At 45.0% G+C, this 17,260-nt stretch overlaps 1 protein-coding gene and 1 long non-coding RNA gene across 4 annotated transcripts; one reads left to right on the top strand and one right to left on the bottom strand.

The window, feature by feature from the left end:
• The first annotated feature begins 427 nt into the window (after window positions 1-427).
• On the top strand, window positions 428-16,246 carry LOC117059840 (cryptochrome-1-like). 2 transcript variants are annotated; one of them, XM_033171705.1, is made up of 11 exons: window positions 428-505; window positions 4,373-4,652; window positions 4,963-5,157; window positions 5,605-5,723; window positions 6,823-6,977; window positions 8,723-8,863; window positions 9,282-9,449; window positions 10,786-10,926; window positions 11,614-11,765; window positions 12,872-13,101; window positions 14,613-16,246. In XM_033171705.1, the coding sequence occupies exons 2-11, from the start codon at window positions 4,438-4,440 to the stop codon at window positions 14,687-14,689; spliced, it is 1,593 nt and encodes a 530-aa protein (XP_033027596.1). In that variant the 5' UTR covers window positions 428-505; window positions 4,373-4,437; the 3' UTR covers window positions 14,690-16,246. The 2 variants fall into 2 exon arrangements, with proteins under 2 accessions (XP_033027596.1, XP_033027594.1); XM_033171703.1 differs by lacking the exon at window positions 428-505 and adding an exon at window positions 1,349-1,586.
• LOC117059842 lies at window positions 2,532-5,726 on the bottom strand. 2 transcript variants are annotated; one of them, XR_004427953.1, is made up of 3 exons: window positions 5,645-5,726; window positions 4,906-5,150; window positions 2,532-2,594 (listed from the first exon to the last, which is right to left on the bottom strand). It is a non-coding gene; the product is annotated as an uncharacterized LOC117059842 (long non-coding RNA). The 2 variants fall into 2 exon arrangements; XR_004427954.1 differs by having other exon boundaries at window positions 2,532-2,591.
• Window positions 16,247-17,260: the final 1,014 nt, after the last annotated feature.

The following is a 17,260-nucleotide window of genomic DNA, read 5'->3' as shown; positions in this document are numbered from 1 at the left end:
GGAGCCGGGGCGAAGCAGATCCCCTCCGAAGTGGGCGCGATCGGTCCCTGCTGCCTCCGGAGGAACTCGCCTGGGCTACTTCCCTCTTCGCCTGCGTGCTAAGGATCCCTCGGGTGCCCCCTGACGTTGCTTTGTTTTGGGTTTCTTTTGTTTTTTTTGTTTCTGCAAGGAGGAGGATCTTGTGGCGCTTTGCAAGTTCGTCAAATGACTCGAAAGCGCCTTTGCTGGATCCCTCCCCGGCGGCACCCCACTTTCAAAGGTGCTCTTCTGCGGCCCAAAAGAAAAAGAAACTGAATTGGTAAATGCACACGCAGGAGTGTAACCGTAAGGCTGCTTAGAGGAGCGCTCAGACGCACCGCACGCCTACATGGAAGTAAACTCCGTTAAGCTACTTCGGAGACTGGATTTAAGGCTGCGATTCTGTATATCCATTTTTTTCCTGGAAGTAGGAGGCCCCACTGAACACAGTGACTTGGCGGACAAGCCTAATAATGCCTACTCAAAAGTAAGTCCTATAGAATTCAGTGTAGTTTTCTCCCAAGGAAATGGTGTTAGGATTGCAGCCTTACTTCTGAGTTAGCAGGTATATATTGCTGCTTGCTATTCTTGGAAGTTCCAGGGAGATAGAATTTAAGGAAAAAATCCAGAGGGGGGGGGGACACCTGAAAAGCGATGCATTTCAATCGCCTTTCACCACGCCTTCTTTTGGGGGGTGGCATTTTAAAGCTCCTCTGGCATCGCTTCGCCCCCCTTTTCGGTGGTTAAGTGCAACCGGTTGCTATGCATCTTTAATCAGAAGTACGTGCCAATGAGGCCAATTGGACCGGCTCCGATGTGTGCGCCGGGCTGCAGCTGCAAAGTCTGCAGCGGTGAAAAGAAACGGCAATCCTATTTTGTCTAGCAAAGCAAATGGAAACGAGTAAATTCCATTCCAGGGTGTGTCATTACAAGTGATCATCCAACTCCCCCCACAACCCCACTTCATTGCATTCAAAAGACACGGGCTCTCTTTCACACGAGACGTTGCGGCTGCAAGTTTGCAGGCGAGATTCAGGAGTACAAAAAACCTGTTGGCTTTTTATACAGTGGTATATTTCCTAGCAGAACAGTTTAAGATCAAGTTGCCAAGGCTGCGATCCAGAGCACGCTTAATGAGGACTAAGGCTCCATCGAACTCAGCGGGACGTACTGTCGCGTCACTATACCTAGGACCGGGGCAAAACCCCGATTTGTACGGCACGTGTGAATTCTACTCATGCCCGATGAGCGATGACTCTCGAGTAAGGGGCGGGAGCTCAGTTTCTTTAACCAATCCAGAGTAATCGAGTATGCGGGTGGGGCGAGGCTGCAGTAGCAGGAAGTCACGTTCCGGAGTGACAGCGGGCAGTTGTGTAACTTCTCGGAAGTGTAACGTTACGCAAGTATAGCCGGTTTGCAAGAGCCGAAGTGGGGTCGGAGAGGGTGGAATTGTCTCTCTGTAAGATTTTTCTTCTCTGCCTGGAAGAATCAAGGTGGACTAACCCTGCAGTCTTATACATGCCTACTCAGCTCTGAATCCTACTGAGTTCCATAGATCTTACTCCCAGGTAAGTGGAGATAGGCTGAGGCTGGTTGGACACGTGTTGCAGTTGTGGAATAAGCTAGCTGAGTGCTGTACTGCTTCAGACTGCAGATGGGGAATGTCCCTTTTAGCAGCTGTTCCCCACAGCAGACGCTGCAACCTTCCAGCAGTTTGACTTCACCCCAAAAGGCACACCATCAACAGCAAAACCTTTCTTAAGGGGGGGGGGGGAGCCTCTCAGCTCAACTAGAAAACTAGCACATCAGCAAGAAAGTTTCTAGCTCAGCTCTTTCCCTGATGCTTTTGTCTTCCAGGAATTTATTATTAAATGTGTAGAAATATATTTTTTAAATGATTTCTCCCCACACTTACAGTCTGAAGTTGTACATGTCTAGAATTCTACTCCCTCATTTCTTCCAAGGAAAGGGAGTCTTAGCTCTGGGGTAAAGCGCTTCCTTTGCCTGTCCATATTCCCTGTCCCAGAAGCCCTGGATATTTGCTGCGAGTCATTGACCTAGGAAGCTGCCATATTGACATTGGTCCATCTAGCTCACTATTTACACTGATTAGCAGCTGCTCTCCAGGGTTTCAAGACGAGCTTTCTCCCATCCTTACCTGGAGTTGCCCAGGATTGAACCTTGGACTTTCTATCTATGAGGTAGATGCTTTAACCACCGATCAATGACCCTTCCTTGACCTAAACAGGTTGGTGACCTAGGCTTCACATCCTCATAAGTGTCGTGTGTAGAATAGCATCTGCTGCGCAAGGGGTCAAGTGTAAAACAAGATTTTGAACTTGTGGAAGATAGATGATTTATTTAGACGCACAGTTGCTGTTGGTATTGTGTAAGCAGCGGATCCATTTGACATCGCTGTGTGTATCGCTTTGTTAATGCTTGCATAAGAGGGTTTTGCATGCCATCAGAAATGTTGCTGAATGTGGGCTGACAGTGGTTTGCCAAGAATGTGAGCCTGCACATGCTGGATCGTGCATAACTGCCTCCCCGTAGGCTGATGGCAGAAGAGGCGCCTGCTGGAATATTGAGATTTGGTTAATTAATTTGGGCTCCACAACTGTGAATCCGACTGCACACAAGCTGAAGCTTCGAGGCTACTGTGTACGATGCATATACTGCTATTTATTTTTTCAGTGTTCTAAGGATTGTTTTCAACTGGCTTCCTCCCTGTATCTGCAATGCAGAACTTTTTTAAAAAAATATATGTTTATTAGTTTTCCAATATTACACAAGAATAGCTCAAATATACCGTTAACCATATCAATTAATTTGCAATGCAAAAGTACTTCATGTCCGCATGAAGCATTGCTTTAAATTGATACTTCATTTAAAGCTGGAGCTCTTGTATTTCTCCGTTTAAAACATTCGCCCATTTCAAAGTGGTGCAAAATATGTTCAAGTACATTTTTAAGGCAGTAATTCTACACCCATCCACCTGGGAGCAAGCCCCATTGAACTTATTGACATGTACTTCTGGGTGGACACATTGCACTCTGTTATATATATATTGGGGGTGAGAATCCCACGAGCCTAGTCTTGAAGGAGATGAAGCTTATTACAGATGTTGCTTAGCTTTCACATCTTTTTACTGCACGTGGAAGATAATCCTTTTGTACTTGATGTTAATCAGACATAGTGATTGACCTCTTATTTTGGTGCTCACAGCAAACAGATTAAACCTGCTAATTCATCCATAAGCATTCACTGAAAGGGTTGGGAAAATCCACTCTTTGATCAACCAGATTGTGAACATGTGCTGACCAGGATTCATTTGAAACCAGGGTTGTAGCAAGTTTGAAACCCTAGTTAAGAGGGAGCTGGGTTAACCTTCATCGTGACTGACATCAGTGCAGACAGCGAATAGAGGGCAGGATTTGAGATGGAGAATGGGAACCTGCAGCTTCCTCGCTTCAGAACTCTTTTAACTACAGCGGTACCTTGGTTCTCAAACTTATTCCGTTCCGGAAGTCTGTTCCAAAACCAAAGCATTCCAAAACCAAGGCGCGCTTTCCCATAGAAATTAATGCAAAATAGATTAATCCATTCCAGACTTTTAAAAACAACCCCTAAAACAGCAATTTAACATGAATTTTACTATCTAACAGGACCATTGATCCATAAAATGAAAGCAGTAAACAATGTACTGCAGTCACACAATTAATCAGTTGCTGAACTGGCTTCCACACAGTCACAAAAACAAAATGAAAAAGAGCCGCAAAAACAAAAATGCAAAATAAATAGCAAAAACAGACCTCAGTATAACACTCAAAACAGAAGCGTGGCGCTCAAATCGGAAGCGTAACAGTTGAATCAGAAGCATAGCACTCAAATTGGAAGCGTAACACTCAAAACGGAGCACGTTCAGCTTCCGAAAAAAGTTTGCAAACTGGAACACATACTTCCTGGTTTGCAGTGTTTGGGTTCCAAGTTGTTTGAGTACCAAGGCGTTTGAGAACCAAAGTACCGCTGTATTGTCTTTAAGTGCCCCAGAGTACGTGCCTTTGAGTTTGCCCATCTGAAAGGTCTACAAGTTATATCCATGTGTCTCCCTAAATGTTTATTTAGTGGGGGTTGAGTGAGGTCAACCTTTGTGGCAGGACAGGGAACTTATGGCCCTCTAGATGTTGGGTCATATTGCATCACCCCCATCCTGCATGGCCAATGGTCAGGGATGATTGGAGTTGTAACTCAGAAACACTTGGAAGACCACAGGTTCCCCATCCCTGCCAAATGAGATAGCTTGTGTACCACTGTCTTTGTGAAAAAGTAAGAGTATTCTCCTGTTCCCACCTAGCCTTTTCCTGCTTGGACACTGCTCCTAATACAAAGCGGGGAGAAACCGGCTGGTGACGCAACAGAATGACGAATATTTCGATCCACTGGTTCCGCAAGGCACTTCGCCTCCATGATAACCCTGCCTTGCTAGCAGCTATGAAGAACAGTGCTGAGGTCTACCCTGTCTTTATCCTTGACCCCTGGTTCCCAAAAAACATGCGGGTCAGCGTTAACCGCTGGAGATTCCTGGTTGAATCTCTGAGAGATCTGGATGAGAGCCTCAAGAAACTGAACTCAAGGCAAGTACCAGGTGGGCCAGTTTTCAAAATACACCAGGGAGGATGAAGGAGCCATTTATGAACCATTTGTACAACACTTTCCCCCAAACCTGAATGGTTTTCTATGGAGAGGACAAATGGGGAGGTGTGGGGGTCAGATTGGCCTACTAGGATGCAGGTGCAAAAACTACCAATTCTGGCACACAGTGCTGTCAGTTTGCCATATTGTCTCTCCCAGATCCTAGTCCTCTCTGTCTTGACCTCAGAAACTCACCTAGTCTTTGGCGCTTTCTTGGTTTCTGAGCAATCAAAGGTTGTGGTGTCTCCTCAGGCTGTTTGTAGTTCGTGGCAGTCCTGCAGAGGCATTCCCAGAACTATTTAAGAAGTGGAAGGTCACCCTGCTCACATTTGAAGTCGACACAGAACCGTATGCAAGGCGCCGTGATGCTGAGGTGGTGAGGGTGGCAGCTGAACATGGAGTCCAAGTTGTTCAGAAAGTGTCCCACACTTTGTATGACACTGAAAGGTGGGTACAAAGAGGAAAAGCCATGACAATTTTGCATGCATTTCTGGAATCCACCAGATAAAAGTTTCTTAGAGATTGTTACAGTACAGTGGTGCCTCGCTAGACGAATGCCTCGCTAGACGAAAAACTCGCTAGACGAAAGGCATTCGCTAGCGGAAGGCTGCCCCGCAAGACGAAATTGTCAATGGGGCTGCCTCGCAGGTCGATTTTTTTTCCCCGTCGCAATAACTGCTTTCTGCCTTGGTGCTTCGCTAGATGAAAAAATCGCTAGACAAAGACACTCGCAGAACGAATTATTTTCGTCTAGCGAGGCACCACTGTATTATTAATTGCGTGTATCAGTCATTATTTTTTATTTTTTACAAAAAAGGAACTCCAAGCAACTTCCAAAGGGGAAAAATCCATTGCTGGACATTCCTGATAATGTATTGTCATCATTTCCAACAGAATCATCATTGAGAACAATGGCAAGGCACCTCTGACTTACACTCGGCTGCAGACGGTCTTGGCTTCCCTGGGTCCTCCAAAACGGCCAGTTCCAGCTCCTAGCTTGGAAAACTTGAAGGGTGAGTACGAGTCTCTCTGGACTTCGGGATGCAGGCAATGGGTATTTCTGGATTCTGACAAGTACTTTGGGCCCTTTGTAGTGTGAGAGAGAGCTGTGGCTTGAATAGAAATGCTGTGGGATAATCTGCTTTCCCACCTCATGGTGGTACTTTGGCCACCTCATGAGAAGGGAAGACTCCCTGGAAAAGACCCTGATGTTGGGAAAGATGGAGGGCACAAGGAGAAGGGGACGACAGAGGATGAGATGGTTGGACAGCGTTCTCGAAGCTACTAACATGAGTTTGGCCAAACTGCGAGAGGCAGTGAAGGATAGGCGTGCCTGGCGTGCTCAGGTCCATGGGGTCACAAAGAGTCGGACACAACTGAACGACTGAACAACAACAACAAATCTGCTTTCCTGGGGTGGGTGACCTACTCACACCCAATTGACAATTTTCAGTGCTTATGTTTGTTCTTGGCAGCAGTTCATGGTTAGCAAGGGAAGAGCTTAACCATAAGCCTAATCATGGATGATGATGGTGGTGATAAGAATAATAATAATTTTATGATTTATACACCGCCCATCTGGCTGGGTTTCCCTAGCCACTCTGGGTGGCTTACAGCACATGCTGTGATAACGTGCTAAGGTTTGGCTGAGCAAACCACGAGGAGTAAAACAGAACAGAGAGGAGAAAAGTGGTCGTGAGCATCTCTCTGGGAATCCACGTTTGCACAGGCCCAGTAAGCCATAATTGGTTCACTGTGTTGTGCGGATCAGGCCAGCGATCAGGCACATCACAAGGGTGCTTAGCTAATCAGATTTGGCTGCTGCTGCAGGCAAATAACATTGAGCAAAAGTGACAATGAATGGACAAATATTTTGCCAAGGGGTTTCAAGAAATGCTAAAAAGAGGTGCGTGATTTACAGCATAGTCAAAAAAAAGTTAGCAAAAAAAGGTACTTTGACTTGGCCTTGTTATGAATAATTAGATACGTTCTTACATTGATTGAGTCATCGGGGATTGAGAGAGGCGATATTCGGGCACAGGGAGCCAGGCGAACCAGAGATGCACCCTTCTGTACAAGCTTTGAAGCTGACGGATCATCGTTCAAACCTAGAGTGCAGCACACCTGTCAAAGAGGACCACGATAAGGAGTATGGTATCCCTTCTCTTGAGGAACTGGGACAGGATCCAAAGACAGCTGGCCCCCACCTTTATCCAGGAGGAGAATCTGAGGCCCTTGCTCGGCTGGACTTGTATATGAAGAGAACGGTACAGTGACCAAAATGTTTGTTGCTTTTGCCCAACAGACTTTGCTTCGGGGTGGGGAATCTCTGGCCTGGTGGCCAGATTTGGCTAGGGTTGCCATATATCCAGAATTTCCTGGACATATCCAGAATACTTCAAGTCAGAAGCAGTGTCTGGGCAGAAATTGCAAAAAAAAAAAAAAAAAAAAAAAATTGCCCCGGAAAATCCGGACGTATGGCAACCCATGTCAGCAGCATAGTTTGGGGCAATTTTCTTTTAAAATAGCTCAAAAAAAATTTTTTTTGCTCAACAAATTTGGGCAAAACTTAAAAAAAACTCAACAACTTTGCAAAAAAAAAAAAAAAAGCTCAATAGCTTTTTCTGTCTGGATTTTCATTGTTTGAAATATGGCAACCCTAGAGTTGGCCTGTGTGAGGAACCCTTCGTTACACTCCAAGAGCCCTCACACTTTAAAACGTTTCCCCAGACCGTGTCTCTCCCTAGGTTTCACCGACGACTAAAATGAATCCTAAAGTGATATTATGAGAGATGTCTTTGGGGTACCTCAGTGCTTCACGTTCGAAACAACTCTTGCCACCTTTGGGATCTCCCGCCCTGGGTTCCCAAACTACTGCAGCTTGCCTTCCCTTTTTGGCAACTGCGTGGCACCTTTGGCTTCACTGCCCAGTCCTCTGTATGCCAGGAAAATAAGCCACCCGTTCCCTCTATCACAGGAAACCCTTAGTGCTTTTTCCCTCAGCCACACCTCAAGAGGCACTGACGCACTGCCAGAGTCCACGAACGTTGAAACACAAAATAAGTTTATTGAGGTAACTTAAATAACATGGATGTTCAGGTATAATGCGGTTACAAATCTTCTTTTCAGGTACATAAACTTGGTTACAACATTAAACAGGATAAAAGTCTTTCCTTCCCTAGCCTAAGCCTAACCTCCAACCCGCTCACCCTCAATCCCTGACCCACAACAACCGCCCAACTGCCATTCTCTCCCTTTTAAAAGGTCAAAAGGACCCGCCTCTGCGATTGAGCTGCCAGTCATCTAGAGTGGGTGTTAACTCTTCGAGTGCTGGGCACCTGCTCACACCCAGGCTCAGGGTTGGTCCGTTGCAGCCTGCAAGACCATTTCCCGCCAAGCCATGCCAATGTGCCCCACATCTGAAGATGGGACCCCAGAGACTGCCACCTTCCATGTGTTCCTCCCTGCATGGCCTGAACATTACCTGAAGCTGTGGCCCAGATTCATTGACCCTGGAAAACATGAGTGGCGATAGCTAGTGCCATGGCCTCTTCAGTTGTTGCACCCACACTGTGGGACACATTGCGAAGTGTGAAATGTTGGGCCCATTCACTGTAGTCTTAGGCAGCTAGTTAAAAGCATGGCTGTTTGTAACTTGCCTGTGTGGTCAGACTGCTGCCTGATTTTGCCTGCTGTGGCTCTATATTGGCTTTTGCTACAGGAGTTTGCTGCTGAAGTCAACATTTCTGATTTTAATGGGGATTGTTATGTTTGGTTTGTAAGCTTCCTTGAGTTCCTTTGAAAACTCAGCAGGGTACGCATTTTAAAAATAAGTAAATAAAATTACAGGGACAATAGAACAGGGTCTCTTTGGGGCATACAAGGCACAGAACTGCCCAATGCAGGGGCCACCACCAAAAAGCCCTCTTGTCTGATAGCCACAAGGCAACCCTTTGGACATATCTAGCCCCTCAAATCTCTCAGTGCATTATTTTTCCTGTTTTCTTTACAGTCATGGGTATGCAATTTTAAGAAGCCTGACACATCCCCCAATTCTTTGACTCCTAGCACCACAGTGCTCAGCCCCTATGTCAAATTTGGGTGCCTGTCTGTACGGATGTTCTGGTGGAAGCTGACTGAAATCTACCAGGGGGTAAGAAGAGGAGGTTTTTTATTCTACAGTTGTCATATAATCACAGAATACTGCCTATCTGTTTTCATTGGTACAACTGCTGGATACTATCTGTTCCAACAAGTGCCATTTCAGAAATCTGTAGGCTGTGGACCTAGATTAGGGGGTTCCGTTGCGTATATGCTGCTTGCAGATTTCCTCAAAAAGACTTTTTTTATCTGTCCCAGACTAAGGCTGTCAAAACTCTGATATAAAGAGTATGTAAACTAATGCCATCAGAGCTGCTGTGACAAATCTACATGGCTAGGGCTTCTGTGACACTAGAGGCAATCAGCCACCCAAGGCAAGGTAGACTGCAAAAGCTACCTGCAATAGAAGCTCCTCTTTTTTTAACAATCCAAAGAATAATTATTGTTCCTTCTCTACTGTGCTTCTCTAGAGGAAACACTCTGACCCACCGGTATCTCTGCATGGGCAACTCCTGTGGCGGGAGTTTTTCTACACGGCAGGAGCTGGGATCCCCAACTTTGACAAGATGGAGGGCAATCCAGTTTGTGTGCAGGTGGACTGGGATGACAACAAGGAGCATCTCAAAGCCTGGCGTGAGGCATGTTCTGTTTGGCAAAGTTCACGATCTACCCAAATATTTGCAGATTATTAAGCAATCTACTCCCTTGCCACCAGGCCAAACATATTATCCACACTTATAATGCACTTAACTATTCATAGCACTGTAAGGTAAAAGACCCCTGGATGGCTAAGTCCAGTCAAAGGCAACTATGGGGTTGCAGCGCTCATCTCACTTTCAGGCCGAGGGAGCCAGCGTTTGTCCAGACAGCTTTCTGGGTCATGTGACCAGCATGACTAAACCACTTCTGGTGCAACAGAACACCGTGACAGAAACCAGAGCGCACAGAAACGCTGTTTACCTTCCCGCCGCAGCAGCACCTATTTATCTACTTGCACTGGCGTGCTTTCGAACTGCTAGGTTGGCAGGAGTTGGGACAGAGCAACGGGAGCTCACCCCATCATGGGGATTCAAACTGCCAACCTTCTGATCAGCAAGCCCAAGAGGCTCAGTGGTTTAGACCACAGCGCCACCTGCGTCCCAATATAGCACCGTAGACCAATGGGACTAGTGGTGTTGCTATTTTCTACAGCAGAAGAAAAGGGTCAAACTCGGGTTGTTCCACATAGGGCTGATAAAGATTCTCAATGCAGACAGGGGCTACAGAACCTCAGGCCTGTGGGCCAGAGGTGGCCCTTCAGGCTTCTCTGTCTGGCCCTCAGAACTCTTGCCCTAGGCTACAACTACCCAAGTGCTTTTGGCTTGCTGGAATGTGTGATGATGCCTCACTTTGGATGGATGGTTTGGTGTGCATGTAGAAATCCAACTTTTGCATGGCAGTAATGTAACCTACTGTACCAAGGGCAAGAGTCACCCACTTTTGTTTCAAGCCCCACTCAAAACAGGTAGGTTTCCTTGGAAGGTTGACCACAAGGGAATGTGGCCCTCAGCCTTGGTGTAGAATCTACTAAGCTTGACATGCTGGTGGTTTGTCTCTAGATAAGTCAGCTTTCTTCATTCCTTCTTACGTCAACTTCTCTCCAAGTTTTGACATGATATTACTGTAATTCTGTAAACATATTTTGCTGTGCTCCAATGAAATTGAGGTGCATAATTGATAGCATCTGTTTTTCCACAGTTGATCCAGAACGGTTTATTTCCTTTTATTTGGTACATGTGATCAGAATTCCCTGACTGCATAAATGATTTAACATTTTGGGGTGGCACTTACGTTTTCAAGAATGTTGATACCGGTATATATAACATGCACCGCTTAAGTTTTCCTTGAGTGAAGAACTGGAAAAATATAAATGAAAATAGGAGCGGGATAGTGTTAAGGGAAAACCTGAGCTTCCTCTCCCTTTCTTGCTGCCAGGGCCGGACAGGCTACCCCTTTATAGATGCCATTATGACGCAGCTGCGCACAGAGGGCTGGATCCATCATTTGGCACGTCATGCGGTGGCTTGCTTCCTGACACGAGGAGACCTCTGGATATCCTGGGAGGAAGGGCAAAAGGTGAAGGCAGATTGGGAGTTCATCATGAAAGCTGCAGAGTTCAGAACGTTCTCTGTAGCCAAAGAAAAGCTGGATTTATTGGCGGGTCTATATCTAGTTAGTGGCTGAACTGCTAGGTTGCCCCTGAGCACACACTCCATTCAAAACTGGGAGATCTCCCCTTGCGCCATTCCTAGTTCTCAGCACAAAAACACCATTGTATTTTCAAGATTCCCAATTGCCTTGCAGTGTAACACCTCCCTTCCCAAGCAACATGCTTAAGTTGCCCTGCATGTTTATTCTGCATACAGACTAGATGGAAACCTGACTTATTATTGCATGACAGGAATACAGGCTAATGTACAAAAGGGTAGGAGTCCTATCCATTGCCTGCTGACTACTGGCATGCAGACCCCAGAATGTTGCCTGTGAGGGTAGGCAGCCCTCAGGTTGAAAAGGTTTGCCGCCTTTTGCCTTATGGCTTCCTCCCTACTGAATTGTGGAATACATGACAGGGGTTCACCATCCCTTTTAAGTAGAATCAGGCTACTGTGCCCTCTTGGTATAGGTGCTCCCATTACACCCGGAGCATAGTTAAAAATGTAACGTTACAAAAAGCTTGTAGAGCGTGAGGAAGCTATGACTATTGGACTGGACTTCTTTGAGGTTCCCAAAAGGCGTTCGTTTTCCAAACTGCTCCCATTTCAGGTCTTTGAAGAACTGCTGCTGGATGCCGATTGGTCCTTGAATGCCGGTAACTGGCAGTGGCTTTCTGCAAGTGCCTTTTTCCACCAGTTCTTCCGTGTCTACTCACCAGTTGCCTTCGGCAAGAAGACAGACAAAAATGGAGAATATATAAAGTAGGTGTAAATAATATAGCAACACTGCACTTAAAACAAGCATTAAGTTAGCTGGCAGAGTTTGTTTACCACTGGGAACAGTAACCCTGTCTATGAATGTGATTATGGGAAAGCTAAATGGGTGGATTGGTGAGAATCTCTTTTTAGCTTTGCCTGTGCCTAAGAGGCAACAAGTGTAAGTGCAAGAGTAACCTGGCTTATTTTTAGGCCTCTACAATCTATAATTTCCTAAATCTTTGACGTCGCCATGCTTAAAAAATTAATCCAAATTTTGCATTGAGAAAAAGAATTTTGCTATATGTATAGAGCAAAAAGTGCATTACTTTGTCAAATTTCGGGTTTTCTAATCATGGAAATTAGCAAGGTGCTATTCTCTGAACTGATGGGACGCGGTTGGCATTGTGGGTTAAACCACAGAGCCAAGGGCTTGCTGATCAGAAGGTTGGTTGTTCGAATTCCCGCGACGGGGTGAGCTCCCGTTTCTCGGTCCCAGCTCCTGCCCACCTAGCAGTTTGAAAGCACGTCAAGTGCAAGTAGATAAATAAGTACCGCTCCGGTGAGAAGGTAAACGTCGTTTCTGTGCGCTGCTCTGGTTCTCCAGAAGCGGCTTTGTCATGCTGGCCACATGACCCGGAAGCTGTATGCCGGTTCCCTTGGCCATTAACGCGAGCCGAGTGCCGCAACCCCAGAGTCGTCCACGACTGGACCTAATGGTCAGGGGTCCCTTTACCTTTACTTTATTCTCTGAACTACTCAAAGTATTATTCAACCACTTCTTTGACTTCTGAGAGCCAAGTGCACAAGGCCCACATGTTTTCAAGCATATACAGTACATATATTCTCAGGCAAATTAATTCTACACTCACAACATTGTACACATTTTCCTGGACTCTAGTAGAACTACATGATAATCACATTGCTTTGGATCAGATGCAATCTCCCTTGCAGGTGCTATCATGACCACAGAGGGTTGTTACCCTGTTCCAGTGCAGACTTGGACCTAAGAATATTGATTTTAACTTTGCAAAGCATCAGGCTGTCATACTAGTCCTGAGCCTTTTCCCGTACACACCTGACTTCTTCCTTTATCATTACAACCTACGCAGGAAGTACCTCCCCTTCCTCAAGAAGTTTCCAAGTGACTACATTTATGAGCCTTGGAAAGCACCACGGAGCGTGCAGGAGCGTGCAGGCTGCATCATTGGTGAAGACTATCCCAAGCCCATTGTTGCTCACGAAGAAGTGCGGAAAAAGAATCTCGAACGGATGAAGGCAGCGTATGCACGGAGATCACAGAGTGCAGCTGCTGAAGCGCAGGATGAAACAAGTAAGAAAGGTAAGCTTTTCAAAACAAGAGTGCTGTTATGGCTTGGGGTACCTGTATAGGTAATGTCTAAATGACAACTACCTGCTAGAAATCAGGAAGAGGAGTGATAACAAAACAATTTCAGCCTCAGCACAGTGTCCTATCACTACCCATCTTTCCAATCTCAGCAGGTGGAGAATTCAGTGGCCACGTTGCTCACCAAGGCATGTAACACCAATCTTAGCCCAACTGCATTGGCCATAAATCAGTTTCCAGGCCCAATTCGAAGTGCTGGTTTTGACCTATAAAGCCTTCAATGGCTTTGGACTGCAATAGCTCAAATACTGCCTCTCCCCATATGAATTGACCTAGACCGACCTGGACCCAGCAATCATCATCTGAGGCCCTTGTTTGTGTGCTCCCTCAATGAGAGGTCCAGAGGGTGGCAACACGAGAATAGGACATTTTTGCAGTGGCTCAGTTTGTGAAATGCTCCCCAGCGAGGCTCGTCTGGTACCATCATTATACAGGGTGAGTCCTTTAAAAGAGGCCCCATGGATACAGAGTACACATGTTCCATGGAACCTCTTTTAAAATACTCGCCCTGTGTATCTAGGTGCCAGCCGAGAACTTCCCTCTATACCCAGGCCTTTCACTATGGACTTTTAGAGTGGGTGGGATGTTTCTAAATGTTAATTTCCCCTTCCCCACACCTTGGTTTTAATGTATCTATGTGGGTTCTTTGTTTTTAAGTTGCTTTGGGTTGCCTTGGGCAAGATAAAATGACCAACAAGTTTAATTAATAATAATCTCTAATTACTGTGGTTCTCAAACATCTAAGACTGGTGACATCCACCAACAAACTTTTAGGCTAAATTCTAATACCCAAATGAGCTGGATTTTTTTTTTTAATCGTGAAAAGGAATTAGCCACCTTTCAAGGAGGCAGGTCTCCATGTTAATGCAGTTATCACTGTTTAGGAAACAGGTTGTGAGCAGTGACAAATAGTGAAGCAACCTCAGAGGGCATATAGTTAGCTAGCATTGGGTAGAATGGAATTAACTCTGTCCAACCCAGAGATGTAGTGTAATTATCTGCCCTAACAGAGGCCAGCTGGAAGCCAGAGCAGTTAATCATGCAGAAGCACAGCAGCAGCCTGTGAGTGAATGCTTTGAACTCATTGACCTTTAAGTTAATACAGTTCCTTGGTGCATGGTACACTGAGGTCTTGCAGCTCAATGTGGGTATTAGAATTAATGGTCCCGTTCCCCCCCCCCCCCAGATACAGGTTAGAAGATTCCAGCAGTGACAGAAATGGTAGTTTAATTCTGATCTTCAAGCATCCTTATGTCAAATTTTGGAGCTTCATTTGAGGGAAGCTGGATCTCAGCTGTTGGCATCAAGCCATGAACACAGAGTGATCCAAATGGAAAATGGAGAACAGGGGCCTTATGGCAGAAGGTGGTTAGGATCAAGTATAAGCCAGGCTGTACACTGAAAAGTGCTACACAGAAATCAGCTTGGATTGTTTTTTCTTTTAGATGCCAACCAGAAGCGGCCGGAGGCTCCATTGAAATCTGAAGTGCGAACAAAGAAAGTGAAGATCAAAAGCACCTAAAAGTGGCTCATGTTGAAAACCATGGCTTAAAACTAAAAAAAAAAAAACCCAAAAGCCAATACCCACAGTATAATAACTTTTTCAAAATGCTAGAAGTGGTGGAGAATGGCTAAACTAAATACTACCTCTGTGTCATACTCTGCCTCTAGACAGCAAGAGCGACTAGGGAGAAGGTGAGGTCACACAACCCAACAGGGTTTCCATGCTTATCTTATTGGTGGTGGGGGGGAGACACCTCTGGCCAAATTTGGTTTGGCAGGGTAGCCTCAATATGGCCTGCAGGGCCATTCACCAAACACCTGATCTTAAAGTGAGTTTCCAATTGTTCATTTGCTGGAGTACAGCATGCTTCCGCTGACCATCAGCTGGGAGTGTGGCTTGTTCCAACAGCACAAAGCTACTAAACTGCTACTAAAAGCAAAGCTTGTTTCTTCTGTTTTACCAATGGTTTCAATGCAAACCACTTCATGCTACTGAACTACAGGAAGGCCTTAAAAAAAAAGCATGTAAATTTTAATACACCATATCCCCCTGCATCCTAAGCTACTATTCTCTCAGGACAAGTATATCTTGTGGATTTTCAGATTAAGTGACAGACAGGAACAGCTACTGAGAAGACACACTAGACTGCCTTCAAGTGACAATTTTTTTAAATTATGAAGTCACCTTGGCATTTGGGGGGCTGGAAAGGTAACTTGCAATATTCTAAAATAAAATTGCTCAAAACACTATCTTGTATTCACAACTCTCTGCCTCTGTTACCTTGTGAATATTAAATTTTCCATCATAGCATGTTCCTGAGGAACTTTTCCTTCCCTCATTAAACTCTTGTTGCCATTAAGCTTTTTATGCAATCTTCCCTTCTCAACCAAAATAAGCAAGCGCCGATTAGGCTGAAGGTACAGTTCTTTAGAGTTGGAACTGGTTTGAGAGAAGCTGCTTCCGATAGCACACCCCTACATTGTCTTTTGCCTCACTGTCAGCTCTTGCCAGAAAAATGAATCAAAATGAAAAAGCAGGAGTGGAAGGAATGCATCCAATAGAAATTGGTTCTCCCTTTTAAACTGTCTTCCACTCCTTGAAATAACTTTACAGACCTCCTTTCCTTGTCTACCTCCAACTGTAAAAAGACAACTCATTCTTTTAACCCCCAATAATGCTGCTGCAGTATTTTTTTTTAATGGTATATAAAAACAGTAAAAAGTCAGCCTGATTTCTGGGATAAGGGTGAAAAAAGTTCATTTCTTCCACTTCAAGACATAGTTCCAATGACCTCAGTTCTAAGGTTATCCAGAATAACCAGCTGTCAGTTCAACAAGCAATTTCTCTTTTCCACGAATCAAGAAACAGCTTCAGAAAGTGAGATGGAGCAAAAAGCCAGGGAGATCCATGGCAAGTACAACAGCAGAAGAAGAGCAAGACTAAAGTGGACATCTCCTTTTTGAGTAGCACAGCTCCCGAGACATTTTCTAACTTGCGAAGATTCAGTGCTTAATTACAATGAGGTTTCACCAAGTATTGGAAATTTTCTTTCTGAATCAAGGACCCAATGAACCTAAATTCCCCTTCTTTGTACCACATTAGATAAATCCAGGACTGTTCCTGACTCGTGTTAATCAGCAGCCTGGTGGAAAGGAAGGGCACCTTCCCCATGCAAAGGAATAAAAACATCAATTATTGTACAAAGCTTAATTTCTCAGGCCATGACCATTTAGAGTCATTATTTTATTCATTCACTTGCTACCGGTACATTTATATCCCATTTTTCCCTCCAAAGAATTCAAGGTGGTATGCATGGTTCTCTTCCTCACTCAATCCCCACAACAACCCTGTGAGGTAGGTTAGGCTGAAAGGCTGTAAAAAAAAAAAGTGCTGTTGCATTTTTTCCATGCCCCCAAACATACTGACAATCTATTGCTCAGTGGGCTATTAGAAACCCCATATTGGTTTGTTTGTTTTTTAAATAATTTGATCACAGGTCTTTTAATGGCAGGTAGAACATAAAAGCACAAACTCCACATTCAGAGGTGGTTTACCTCTAAATACCAGATGCCAGCAAAAAAGCAGAGTTGGTGATGCAGAAGGCTATTCCTTCAACACACTGCTTTTAGGCTTCCTAGAGCCACCTGAGTAGTTGCACAAGCAGCAGCAGACTTGAGGGACCCCATTCAGGACTCATGCTCTTAACCTACAATTGGCTCAATAGAGACACCCACTTGGCTCTTGCAGTCAACTTGGTATGAAAAGTTGGATCACCCTGATTTAGAGCGTCTTGATCTACAGCTGTATTGCACTTCCTGTTTAGGGACTTTTTAATGTTTGAAGTTCTATTCTGTTTTTAATCCTCTGTTGGGAGCCGCCCAGAGTGGCTGGGGAAACCCAGCCAGATGGGCGGGGTATAAATAATAATAATAATATATTATTATTAGAATTTTCAATTGTTACATGGGTGAAAATGCAGAAGTGGCAATCCTACACAAGGAGTTTATCCTGACTGAGGCCCACTCAAATGATGTGAAGCTGTGCAATGCAACACTTGTAGGAACAATACGGGAATCTGAACAGTCTTCA

The sequence above is a fragment of the Lacerta agilis genome, chromosome 15, assembly GCF_009819535.1.
Source record: "Lacerta agilis isolate rLacAgi1 chromosome 15, rLacAgi1.pri, whole genome shotgun sequence".
NCBI classification, from domain to species: domain Eukaryota; kingdom Metazoa; phylum Chordata; class Lepidosauria; order Squamata; family Lacertidae; genus Lacerta; species Lacerta agilis.
This window is presented reverse-complemented; position numbering and strand designations above follow the sequence as displayed.

Coding starts and splice junctions, on each gene's coding strand:
- LOC117059840 (XM_033171705.1), top strand. CDS start 4,438: ATGACGAATATTTCGATCCACTGGTTCCGCAAGGCACTTCGCCTCCAT. Junction 8,864..9,281: donor TGACTGAAATCTACCAGGGG/GTAAGAAGAGGA, acceptor GTGCTTCTCTAG/AGGAAACACTCTGACCCACC. Junction 13,102..14,612: donor GGATGAAACAAGTAAGAAAG/GTAAGCTTTTCA, acceptor TTTTTCTTTTAG/ATGCCAACCAGAAGCGGCCG.